Source organism: Odontesthes bonariensis, chromosome 6, assembly GCF_027942865.1.
Source record: "Odontesthes bonariensis isolate fOdoBon6 chromosome 6, fOdoBon6.hap1, whole genome shotgun sequence".
In the NCBI taxonomy this organism is placed as follows: domain Eukaryota; kingdom Metazoa; phylum Chordata; class Actinopteri; order Atheriniformes; family Atherinopsidae; genus Odontesthes; species Odontesthes bonariensis.
Window position 1 is genome coordinate 1,193,940 of NC_134511.1, and position 12,805 is coordinate 1,206,744.

At 46.5% G+C, this 12,805-nt stretch overlaps 1 protein-coding gene across 2 annotated transcripts in view; it reads right to left on the reverse strand.

Annotated features, from left to right (window-relative positions):
• The window catches only part of grin1b (glutamate receptor, ionotropic, N-methyl D-aspartate 1b), a 62,202-nt gene that overhangs the window by 12,482 nt on the left and 36,915 nt on the right, over positions 1–12,805 (reverse strand). For both annotated transcript variants that reach the window (XM_075466986.1, XM_075466985.1), the window contains 7 exons: positions 11,649–11,823; positions 8,806–8,956; positions 6,131–6,217; positions 5,098–5,233; positions 3,130–3,257; positions 2,263–2,427; positions 126–244 (listed from right to left, as the gene is read on the reverse strand). In XM_075466986.1, the coding sequence (XP_075323101.1) occupies positions 126–244; positions 2,263–2,427; positions 3,130–3,257; positions 5,098–5,233; positions 6,131–6,217; positions 8,806–8,956; positions 11,649–11,823 (961 nt within the window). The remainder of the gene's footprint in view (positions 1–125; positions 245–2,262; positions 2,428–3,129; positions 3,258–5,097; positions 5,234–6,130; positions 6,218–8,805; positions 8,957–11,648; positions 11,824–12,805) is intronic.

The window sequence follows — 12,805 nt, forward strand, 5'->3', positions numbered from 1 at the left end:
CAGGACTGGACTGGAGTGAGCCTGCAGAGTTTAGTTTCTCTGAACAGGACTGGACTGGAGTGAGCCTGCAGAGTTTAGTTTCTCTGAACAGGACTGGACTGGAGTGAGCCTGCGGCGCTGCTTACCTGAACCGGTCTAATAGGTAAAGCATCACTGCCACCACGTGGACCGACAGACCGACTAACAGCCACAGTGTGCTCTGGAACGGCTGCATGAACGAGTCCAGAGTGCTGCGAGGGATTTCCTGAATACACAAGCAACACACACATTAACACACTTTTAACCGGCTTCTGTTTCCCACCGACCGTGTTAGCAGCTGCTGGAGCTCTACCAGGTGAATACTGAGACCCGCCGGCATCAGGCAGAATAAATCAATGAGTCTGATCGGCTGCTGAGGCTGCTGCGTGTGAACGGAAACACGCCTGATTCTCACGGTGGTTGGTTAAACCTCTGATCCTGAACTAACATTATTTAGCTGTAACCAAATCTGATAAAAGCATAAGAAACAACTGCACAGCCTCACAGAGAGAGGCGGGAGAAAGTCAGACGTTCCAATTCGTGAAAACAGAACATTAAGGTGATACAATACAATGCCAGGGGGTCACATTCTACAAAACAGTGATAAATTAGTTGATAAAAATGTTATAAAATGTTATAAAGTGCATAGCTCTGTGACATGTTCATTTGTTTCTGTCTGGCTGTGTTGTCCTTCCGGTTCAAAGGTCGGACCATCGGTCCAATCAGCAACGATTCATGACAAATCACACTGTCCCTTTTTTTACCCCCAGAAAATGATGTAAGTGTATCGAATCGTATCCTATCGTATCGAATCGAATCGTATCACATCGCATGGCATTGCATCGAATCATATCGGATCGTATCGTATCGTACCGAATCGCATCGCAGCGAATCGTATCGAATCGTATCGTAGTGTATCGTATCAAATCGTATCGAATCGTATCGTTTCGAATTGTCTTGAATCGTATCGAATCGTATCGTATCGAATCGTATCGTACCGAATCGTATCGAATTGTATCGAATTGTATCGAATCGTATCGTATCCAATCGTATCGTATCGAATCGTATCGTACCGAATCGTATCGAATTGTATCGAATTGTATCGAATCGTATCGTATCCAATCATATCGTATCCAATCGTATCCAATCGTATCGTATCCAATCGTATCCAATCGTATCCAATCGTATCGAATCTAATCGTATCCAATCCAATCGTATCTAATCGTATCAAATCGACTCGTATCGAATCGTATCGAATCGCATCGTATCGCATCGCATCGCATCGAATCGTATCGACTCGTATCGCATCAAATCGTATCGACTTGTATCGCATCGTATCGCATCGTATCGTATTGAATTGTATCCAATCGTATCATATCCAATCGTATCGTATCCAATCATATCGTATCCAATCGTATCACATCGTATCGTATCCAATCGTATCCAATCGTATCCAATCGTATCGAATCTAATCGTATCCAATCCAATCGTATCTAATCGTATCAAATCGACTCGTATCGAATCGTATCGAATCGCATCGTATCGCATCGCATCGCATCGAATCGTATCGACTCGTATCGCATCAAATCGTATCGACTTGTATCGCATCGTATCGCATCGTATCGTATTGAATTGTATCCAATCGTATCATATCCAATCGTATCGTATCCAATCGTATCGTATCCAATCATATCGTATCCAATCGTATCACATCGTATCATATCGCATCGTATCGTATCGCATCGTATTGAATCGAATCATTGCGTATCCAATCGTATTGAATCGTGTCAAATCGTATCGTATCCAATCGTATTGAATCAAATCATATCGTATCCAATCGAATCGAATCATAGCGTATCGAATCGTATTGAATCGTGCGATTAGAGTATCGCTACAGCCCTATCCTGCTGCAGCATCAGCAGCATCGCTAACAGCAGCATCAGCATCGCTAACAGTAGCATCGCTAATAGCAGCATCGCTAACAGCAGCATCGCTAACTGCAGCATCGCTAACAGCAGCATCGCTAACTGCAGCATTGCTAACTGCAGCATCGCTAACTGCAGCATAGCTAATAGCAGCATCGCTAACAGCAGCATCGCTAACTGCAGCATCGCTAACTGCAGCATCGCTAACAGCAGCATTAACCCTTTCCCTGTCTTTAAATGGATCTGCTGCCTGCAGCTCGTCTCAGCTCAGAAATCTGTCAGCAGCTTGTTAGAGGAGGAAACTGGAGCGTCTGCTCACCTTCTTGACGAGGATGGTGAGCCCCTGGTATTTGAAGGGTTTGGAGAACTCGATGTACTGAGCGCGCTCGTTGTTGATGGTGAGGGGGGCCACGATCATGTCGGCCAGGCCTCCCAGCAGCTCCCCCATCATCCCGTTCCACTCCTTCTTGTTGCTGTTGTTGACCTGCAGGAGGGAGGTCAGAGGTCAGCTAATCCGGTTAAAAAGGAGGAATAAATACTGGTTGTTTTCCTGTGCAAAAGGACCTGAAGCCTTCGATAAAACTCTTTTTAAAAAAAGACCTTTAAAGAGATGTGATGTAACCCTAACCCCTGAAGAAGTGACACAGCTGGTTACCAGACTGACATCAGCAGGAAGCTTTGGTGTTTACCTCGAGCAGATCCCTCCTGTCGGCTTTTATTTTGAGCCTGAAAGCAGTTATCTTATAAAACACACAAGCTCCTTCAGAGACACTTTCTCAGCTACTTTCAGCTGCTTTCCAAACATTTCCCCAGGAGATCAGACTGAATATTCACTTTTACTGTTATAGATCAGAGAGTTAAATGCTGGATTCATGGCGTCTGAGGTGTAAAACTCCTTCTTCCTGTTCCTGGGAGCATATATCATGGCGTCTGAGGTGTAAAACTCCTTCCTGTTCCTGGGAGCATATATCAGGGCGTCTGAGGTGTAAAACTCCTTCTTCGTGTTCCTGGGAGCATATATCAGGGCATCTAATATATCATCTTTGGTGAAATATATTATATTTGTAATTATTTATCTTATTCCTTAAAGGTTCAGACTAACCAGCTTACAACTATTAGTCCACTAAGTTATCTGTCTCTATATGGTAAATCCTTCCTTTAAATCATCTCACACACACAGACTTACTCGCTCCTGCGTGCCAAATTTCCCATCAGCCACCAGGTGAACCTCGTAGGTGAAGTTCATGCTCATGGCCAGCTTGATGAGCAGGTCGATGCAGAAGCCGTAGCAACACTGAGGGACTGTGGGCTGACCTGCACAGATTTTATTTCAGATTAATGACAGACATACTCTGATGTTTCATTATTTCACTGGAGGTTCTGCTACATGCATCATATCGGACTGTTCAGGTGATTTTAGCCAAAAATTAACCTGCTTCTGAGCCCAAAAGTTGGTTCCTAGATGAACATAAAGACACATTGTAAAGTTATCACAATAACAAAGATTTATGACAAACAAATACTTTCAAATTGTTTATTTTCCTTCAATTAAATAAAGACAAGACGGAAAAAATTGTATTTGGCAACAAAGAAAAGTTGCCGACCAGCTTGACTTCAGACGTATCAGGTTAGAAATCTTAAAGTGTTGCTCAGAGATTAAAGGAACTGCATTAGGCTGGTTTAAGTCATATTTATCTGATAGATTTCAGTTCTTGTAAATGAAGAATCTTCCTCACACACCAGAGTAAGTCATGGAGTTCCTCAGGGTTCTGTGCTTGGACCAATTCTGTTTTCTTTATACATGCTTCCATCAGGTAACATTATTAGACAGCATGGCAGTCCCTGCAAGTTCTCCTGGAAGTTCCACCGCTATGCTGATGATACTCAGCTGTACTTATCTATGAAACCAGATGAACCCAATAGGTTGGTCAGACTACAAGCATGTCTTAAAGACATAAAGACCTGGATGACTCAGAACTGTCTGCTTCTAAATTCAGACTGACGCCGTTATCTTTGGACCTGAGCGCTTCAGGGAGAAACTATCTGGTTATATAGTTACTCTAGATAGTATTTCCTCAGCTTCTGGTCCTAAAGTGAGGAACCTTGGAGTTATTTATGACCAGGATCTGTCCTCTGACTCACATATAAAACTGTTTTCTTGGACTGCCTTCTTCCACCTTGGTAATATTGTTAAAATCAGGAACATCCTGTCTCAGAGTGATGCAGAAAAACTGCTCCATGCATCTGTTACTTCAGGATTGGACTGCTGTAATTGTGATTTTGTGTCATTAGAAGTACTAATTTACTTGTGTTAGGGGTCCTTCTGCAGGGAGAACGACAGCATTACCGACAAAAATGTACGTAGAAGAAGTAGGGCTGGGCGAATTAACTCATTAATTATTTAACGCCGGTTTTATTTATTAATTATTTTGAAAAAAGTCTGTTGCTCGCAGGCTTTTATTTTGTAGAGGTCTGTTGCTCACAGGCTTTTATTTTGTAAAAGTCTGTTGCTCACAGGCTTTTATTTTGTAAAAGTCTGCTGCTGTGGAACAGGAAAAGAAAGTAATCGGCGGATCCACCAAACATGGAGAAGGGTACGGAACTTTTACTCGGCCATTTTCATGTTAAAGTTCTTCCAGACGGCGGAGTCGACAGAACCAAAGTCATCTGTAAACTCTGCCAAGTTGAATTGTCTTCTCAGCGTAGTAGTTCCAGTCTAAAATATCACTTAAAGGCAAAACACACAACTGATAGCAGCAAGTCATTCAAGGAAACAGACAGTGGAGCGAGGCTTCTACATAAAAACTACAGAAAGATGCTGATGTTAAAAGTGTGTTTGCACAACAAATGTTATGGCACTTTCATTCATATGGCAGCACATTTAAAATAAAGCTAAATGCTAAAAGCTATACACTACTTTTGGATTCATTTTTGGGTTTTGCATATAAATGAGATTAATCGCAATTAATCAGGGAAATCATGTGATTAATTAGATTAAACATTTTAATCGTTGCCCAGCCCTAAGAAGAGTTGATGTTTGAGCGAAGTTTGAGGAACACGTGTCTGAAATGGAGGATCATACTTTTCACGTAATGAAAGAACAGACAACGGGTGAATCAACCCCGTCAAAAACGAGAAAACATTTGCTATGTACCTGGGATGGTCCCGTTAGGTCCGGTGCAGATCACCTTCTTGATGAGAACTCCGTTCACGGTGTACTCCTCTTGACACGTGCCGTCGCTCTTTGTTGGCTTCACGTAGACAAACGGCTCCTGATGGATCGTCACGATCTGAAGAAACAAACGACCAACAGACTCATCCTGCTGTCGGAGGTCCACATTTAAACCCTTAAATCATCGCATGTCATGAAAAGAAGGCATAAAGAGCGGCGTGCTTATCAACACAGCAGAGGTCCTCATACGCAGCCCTGTGGTGCACCGTTTGTACCAGATACAGGACAAATATTAAGAAAATATCACCTCTTCTGTGATTGAGAGACAACCAAAGCAAAAATTCGGACGTAAAATCACATAAAATGTGAAATAAATAATTTTTTCTGCTTTAAAATTAAATTGCATTAATCTCAGCTTGTGTTGATATTGCTGTTTATTTGTCACTCTCCTGTATTTATTCCTGTTTTACTTTATTAATTAACTATTTATCATTTATTCTACTTTTCAAAATTAAATAAATTACAAAAATTAAATTAAAATATTAAATAAATCCTTCATCCATCTTCTATACCACGACTCAGGGTTGCAGGGGGAAATAAAGCAAATAAAGAAAATAAATTTAACTTTCACATTCTGTACGATTATTTTTGCTTAATTTTCGTAGCAGCAAGGTCAGGGGTTAATTATCATTATATAAATATAACCATTTATTTTGAATTCTGGCAGTTTGAGTCTTCCATAACTTTCTTGGACCAGTTTAACCAGTAAATGAATTTGCTCCTAAAAGATGGATCAGTAGCAGCTGTAGAAAAATGTTATATATGTTAGATATTATACGTTCTGTGTATATATATATATATATATATATATATATATATATATATATATATATATATATATATATATATATATATATGTATATATATCTGCATGTCATCTTCATTCTGCTTTCAGATAATCTAACATATAAAGGTCAGAGAATCTAACTCATCAGCCTGTGAGCAGGTGCAGCACCTTGAGTTTGGTCGACATCTGGTATCCAACTGGTTTCTCCGTCTCTCCTCCAGGCCAGATGATCTTCCTCTGAGGGTTCATCACAACCTGAAACAAACACAACAGGCGTCAGACTCCGTGCTGCAGAAAGGTTTCACCCCAAAACTCTGATTACATGATACAGCATCAATACTGCATCTGAGCATCCATCTTTAAGGAGGCCCCGAGGCTCAGGATGCAGCTCATGATTCTGAGCTCAGCTCTTTGAATGTCTCTGATCCACAGCCTCGATAATAGATGATGCGACACGCACCTGTGACACAAAACTGTGACATGTGATAAGCACCTGTGACATGTGACACGCACCTGTGACGTGACACAAAACTGTGACATGTGACACGCACCTGTGACATGTGACATGCACCTGTGACATGCAACACGCACCTGTGACGTGACACAAAACTGTGACATGTGACACGCACCTGTGACATGTGACATGCACCTGTGACATGCAACACGCACCTGTGACGTGACACAAAACTGTGACATGTGACACGCACCTGTGACATGTGACATGCACCTGTGACATGCGACACGCACCTGTGACATGCAACACGCACCTGTGACGTGACACAAAACTGTGACATGTGACACGCACCTGTGACATGCAACACGCACCTTTGACATGCAACTGTGACATGTGACACACACCGGTGACATGTGATATGCACCTGTGACATGTGACACGCACCTGTGACATGTGACACGCACCTGTGACATGCACCTGTGACATGTGACACACACCGGTGACATGTGATATGCACCTGTGACATGTGACACACACCTGTGACATGTGACACGCACCGGTGACATGTGACATGTACCAGTGACATGTGACATGCACCTGTGACGTGACATGAACCTGTGACATGTGAAATGCACTTGTGACATGCACCTGTGACATGTGACACGCACCTGTGACATGTACATGTGACACGCACCAGTGACGTGACATGAACCTTTGACATGTGACATACACTTGTGACGTGTGACATGCACCTGTGACATGTGACACGCACCTGTGACATGTGACATGCACCTGTGACATGTGACATGAACCTTTGACATGTGACATGCACCTGTGACGTGACACGCACCTGAGACATGTGACATGTACATGTGACACGAACCTGTGACATGTGACATGAACCTTTGACATGTGACACGCACCTGTGACATGTGACACGTACCTGTGACATGTGACATGCACCTGTGACATGTGACACGCACCTGTGACATGTGACATGCACCTGTGACTTGTGACATGAACCTTTGACATGTGACACACACCTGTGACATGTGACACGCACCTGTGACATGTGAAACGCACCGGTGACTTGTGACATGAACCTGTGACATGTGACACGCACCTGTGACTTGTGACATGAACCTTTGACATGTGACATGCACCTGTGACATGTGACACGCAACTGTGACGTGACACGCACCTGTGACATGTGACACACACCTGTGACATGTGACACACACCTGTAACTTGTGACACGCACCTGTGACATCTGACACGCACCTGTGACATGTGACACGCACCTGTGAAATGTGACACGCACCTGTGACATGTGACATGCACCTGTGACATGTGACACGCACCTGTGACATGTGACATGCACCTGTGACATGTGACACGCACCGGTGACTTGTCACATGCACCTGTGACTTGTGACATGCACCTGTGACTTGTGACATGTACATGTGACACGCACCTGTGACATGTGACACGCACCTGTGACATGTGACACGCACCGGTGACATGTGACACGCACCTGTGACATGTGACATGCACGTGTGACATGTGACACGCACCTGTGACATGTGACATGCACGTGTGACATGTGACACGCACCTGTGACATGTGACATGCACCTGTGACTTGTGACACGCACCTTAGACTTGTGACATGCACCTGTGACATATGACACGCACCTGTGAAATGTGACACGCACCTGTGACATGTGACACGCACCTGTGAAATGTGACACGCACCTGTGACATGTGACACGCACCTGTGAAATGTGACACGCACCTGTGACATGTGACACGCACCTGTGAAATGTGACACGCACCTGTGACATGTGACACGCACCTGTGAAATGTGACACGCACCTGTGACTTGTGACATGCACATGTGACATGTACATGTGACACGCACCTGTGACATGTGACATGCACTTGTGACGTGTGACATGCACTTGTGACTTGTGACATGCACTTGTGACGTGTGACATGCACTTGTGACGTGTGACATGCACTTGTGACGTGACATGCACCTGTGACATGTGACATGCACTTGTGACATGTGACATGCACTTGTGACGTGTGACATGCACTTGTGACTTGTGACATGCACCTGTGACATGTGACATGCACTTGTGACGTGTGACATGCACTTGTGACATGTGACATGCACCTGTGACATGTGACATGCACTTGTGACGTGTGACATGCACTTGTGACGTGTGACATGCACCTGTGACATGTGACATGCACCTGTGACATGTGACATGCACTTGTGACGTGTGACATGCACTTGTGACGTGTGACATGCACTTGTGACATGCACCTGTGACATGTGACATGCACCTGTGACATGTGACATGCACCTGGTGGAGCAGTTGTACCTGAGACCCGTTGAAGACTCCAACCTGCACCACCCTTCCCGGCTTCTGCTGGTAGTTCAGGATGCTGTAGGTGGCGAAGCGCCGGTCGCCGTCATCGTTGAACTCAATCCGCCCCGTCAGCCCGTCGGGGTACTTTGATGACATCAGCACCCTGCGGGGGCAGTTAGAGGGCAGTTAGAGGGCAGTTAGAGGGCAGTTAGAGGGCAGTTAGAGACAGTTAGAGACAGTTAGAGACAGTTAGAGACAGTTAGAGGGCAGTTAGTGGGCAGTTAGAGAGAGTTAGAGACAGTTAGAGGGCAGTTAGAGAGAGTTAGGGACAGTTAGAGGGCAGTTAGAGGAGGGTGAGATCCTTCTGTGCACTCATAAACACATTCAGACGGATGACTGCAGGTAGGATGGTGATGGAGGTCGTCAGCAGATCCTGGTTCAGGGCTGATGGAGGCATTATTCACCCCCTGAGGACGATGGGGAGCGACAGCGAGCTTTATTACCCCAGATGTGTCGCTTTATTACCCCTGTTGTGTCGCTCTGACTGCAGATCAGGTCAGCGAAGCGTGTCACTGTGATTTAAAGCTGAAGGAAACGAGTCAGATTCTGACATCGAGCCAAACACACACCGAGTGTTCATTAAACCCAAGGTGCACGAGCCTCAGTGCACGAGCCTCAGTGCACGAGCAACAGTGCACGAGCAACAGTGCACGAGCCTCAGTGCACAGCAGAGAGAGTCCAACACTCAACTACAAAGTCTTTTGTCCTTAACTCAAAACTGTTTTTAATAAAGTTTAATCTGACAATGTTACATCCTGTAATTCTTTATTATTGGGCTGCATTTGGGAGTCAGAGCCTTCAGTTATCAGGCCCCTCTCTGTGGAACCAGCTGCCAGTTTGGGAGGCAGAGCCTTCAGTTATCAGGCCTCTCTCTGTGGAACCAGCTGCCAGTTTGGGAGGCAGAGCCTTCAGTTATCAGGCCCCTCTCTGTGGAACCAGCTGCCAGTTTGGGAGGCAGAGCCTTCAGTTATCAGGCCCCTCTCTGTGGAACCAGCTGCCAGTTTGGGAGGCAGAGCCTTCAGTTATCAGGCCCCTCTCTGTGGAACCAGCTGCCAGTTTGGGAGGCAGAGCCTTCAGTTATCAGGCCCCTCTCTGTGGAACCAGCTGCCAGTTTGGGAGGCAGAGCCTTCAGTTATCAGGCCCCTCTCTGTGGAACCAGCTGCCAGTTTGGGAGGGAGAGCCTTCAGTTATCAGGCCCCTCTCTGTGGAACCAGCTGCCAGTTTGGGAGGCAGAGCCTTCAGTTATCAGGCCCCTCTCTGAGGAACCAGCTGCCGGTTTGGGAGGCAGAGCCTTCAGTTATCAGGCCCCTCTCTGTGGAACCAGCTGCCAGTTTGGGAGGCAGAGCCTTCAGTTATCAGGCCCCTCTCTGAGGAACCAGCTGCCAGTTTGGGAGGCAGAGCCTTCAGTTATCAGGCCCCTCTCTGTGGAACCAGCTGCCAGTTTGGGAGGCGGAGCCTTCAGTTATCAGGCCCCTCTCTGTGGAACCAGCTGCCAGTTTGGGAGGCAGAGCCTTCAGTTATCAGGCCCCTCTCTGTGGAACCAGCTGCCAGTTTGGGAGGCAGAGCCTTCAGTTATCAGGCCCCTCTCTGTGGGACCAGCTGCCAGTTTGGGAGGCAGAGCCTTCAGTTATCAGACCCCTCTCTGTGGAACCAGCTGCCAGTTTGGGAGGCAGAGCCTTCAGTTATCAGGCCCCTCTCTGTGGAACCAGCTGCCAGTTTGGGAGGCAGAGCCTTCAGTTATCAGGCCCCTCTCTGTGGAACCAGCTGCCAGTTTGGGAGGCAGAGCCTTCAGTTATCAGGCCCCTCTCTGTGGAACCAGCTGCCAGTTTGGGAGGCAGAGCCTTCAGTTATCAGGCCCCTCTCTGTGGAAACAGCTGCCAGTTTGGGAGGCAGAGCCTTCAGTTATCAGGCCCCTCTCTGTGGAACCAGCTGCCAGTTTGGGAGGCAGAGCCTTCAGTTATCAGGCCCCTCTGTGTGGAACCAGCTGCCAGTTTGGGAGGCAGAGCCTTCAGTTATCAGGCCCCTCTCTGTGGAACCAGCTGCCAGTTTGGGAGGCAGAGCCTTCAGTTATCAGGCCCCTCTCTGTGGAACCAGCTGCCAGTTTGGGAGGCAGAGCCTTCAGTTATCAGGCCCCTCTCTGTGGAACCGGCTGCCAGTTTGGGAGGCAGAGCCTTCAGTTATCAGGCCCCTCTCTGTGGAACCGGCTGCCAGTTTGGGAGGCAGAGCCTTCAGTTATCAGGCCCCTCTCTGTGGAACCGGCTGCCAGTTTGGGAGGCAGAGCCTTCAGTTATCAGGCCCCTCTCTGTGGAACCGGCTGCCAGTTTGGGAGGCAGAGCCTTCAGTTATCAGGCCCCTCTCTGTGGAACCGGCTGCCAGTTTGGGAGGCAGAGCCTTCAGTTATCAGGCCCCTCTCTGTGGAACCAGCTGCCAGTTTGGCTTCAGGAAGCAGACACCCTTTCCACCTTTAAGACCAGGCTTAAAATTTCCTTTCTGATAACACTTATAGTTAGGGATGGCTCAGCTGACCCTGAAACATCCCATAGTTAAGCTGCTACACCCTGGCCTGGTGTTACGCTGCTTGTTGTCCCCTCTTTTCTGTCCTCTCAGGCCCCAGCTGGTCGAATGGAAGCAAACTTCTGCATTATTGAAAAGCTGCATGAAGATCAACCAACAAAACTCTCATTTAAGGGGAATACGTGTTTAAATGAAGCTTATTTATCTTCTTTGTGTTAAACCCGGTGATGCATTCAGACAGAAAACAGACTGAAGTTCTGAGAGCTGCAGGTGGTACCGACCGTTTGAAGAGCGGCCCGGTCCTCCAGATGTTGGTGTTTCCCACGCAGCCTCGGGGCGGCTCCGTGATGTTCTCCTTCTCAAACAGCTCCTGCAGAGACTGAGCCACCACGGCCACGGCGTCCGCGATGTGCGCCGACTCGTTCTTACCGTTAATCAGCTGGAGGCCCAGCAGGCCTGCGCCGCACACACAGAAGGAAGTTACACACATGCTAACACACATGCTAATTAAACACCAGCGCTCACGCACGTCGTCTGACCTCAGAGGTAATTACAAAGTGCCTCGGTGTAATTGAAACAAACACAGTTGGGGCCTCAGGCGTCATGTCAGTGTTCAGTACAACCAAACTGCATGCTGGGAGTTCACTCTGACAATCACAGCGTTTGTCTCAGCGCAAAAAAAGCCCCACTGAGACATTATGAACTGTGGCTGGTGTTCTTCTGCAACAGACTCGGGATGCTGCGAAGAAAAGTGTCAACATCTGTCCTCCAGCTGAGGCACAACAGCTAGCTCACACTGTTAGCATCCACCTGAGAACCCCTGGCTAACATTTAAAACTAAAACTGCAGGGAACAGCTAGCTCACACTGTTAGCATCCACCTAAGAACCCCAGGCTAACATTTATAACTGAAACTACAGGGAACAGCTAACTCACACTGTTAGCATCCACCTGAGATCCCTTGGCTAACATTTAAAACTGAAACTGCAGGGAACAGCTAGCTCACACTGTTAGCATCCACCTAAGAACCCCAGGCTAACATTTATAACTGAAACTACAGGGAACAGCTAGCTCACACTGTTAGCATCCACCCGAGAACCCCTGGCTAACATTTAAAACTAAAACTGAAGGGAACAGCTAGCTCACACTGTTAGCATCCACCTAAGAACCCCTGGCTAACATTTAAAACTGAAACTGCAGGGAACAGCTAGCTCACACTGTTACCATCCGCCAAAGACCCCCTGTCTAACATTTACAACTGAAACTACAGGGAACAGCTAGCTAACACTGTTAGCTTTCGGCAAAAATACTGATAAAAACTGGTTTGGAAAAATATTTGTAATCATCTGCACTGGAAACAACCAACCAACAGACTGGATCTGACATGCTAACGTGCTAAAACATGTTGGTAATCATCCTGTGAGCTAGCAGCAATAGCA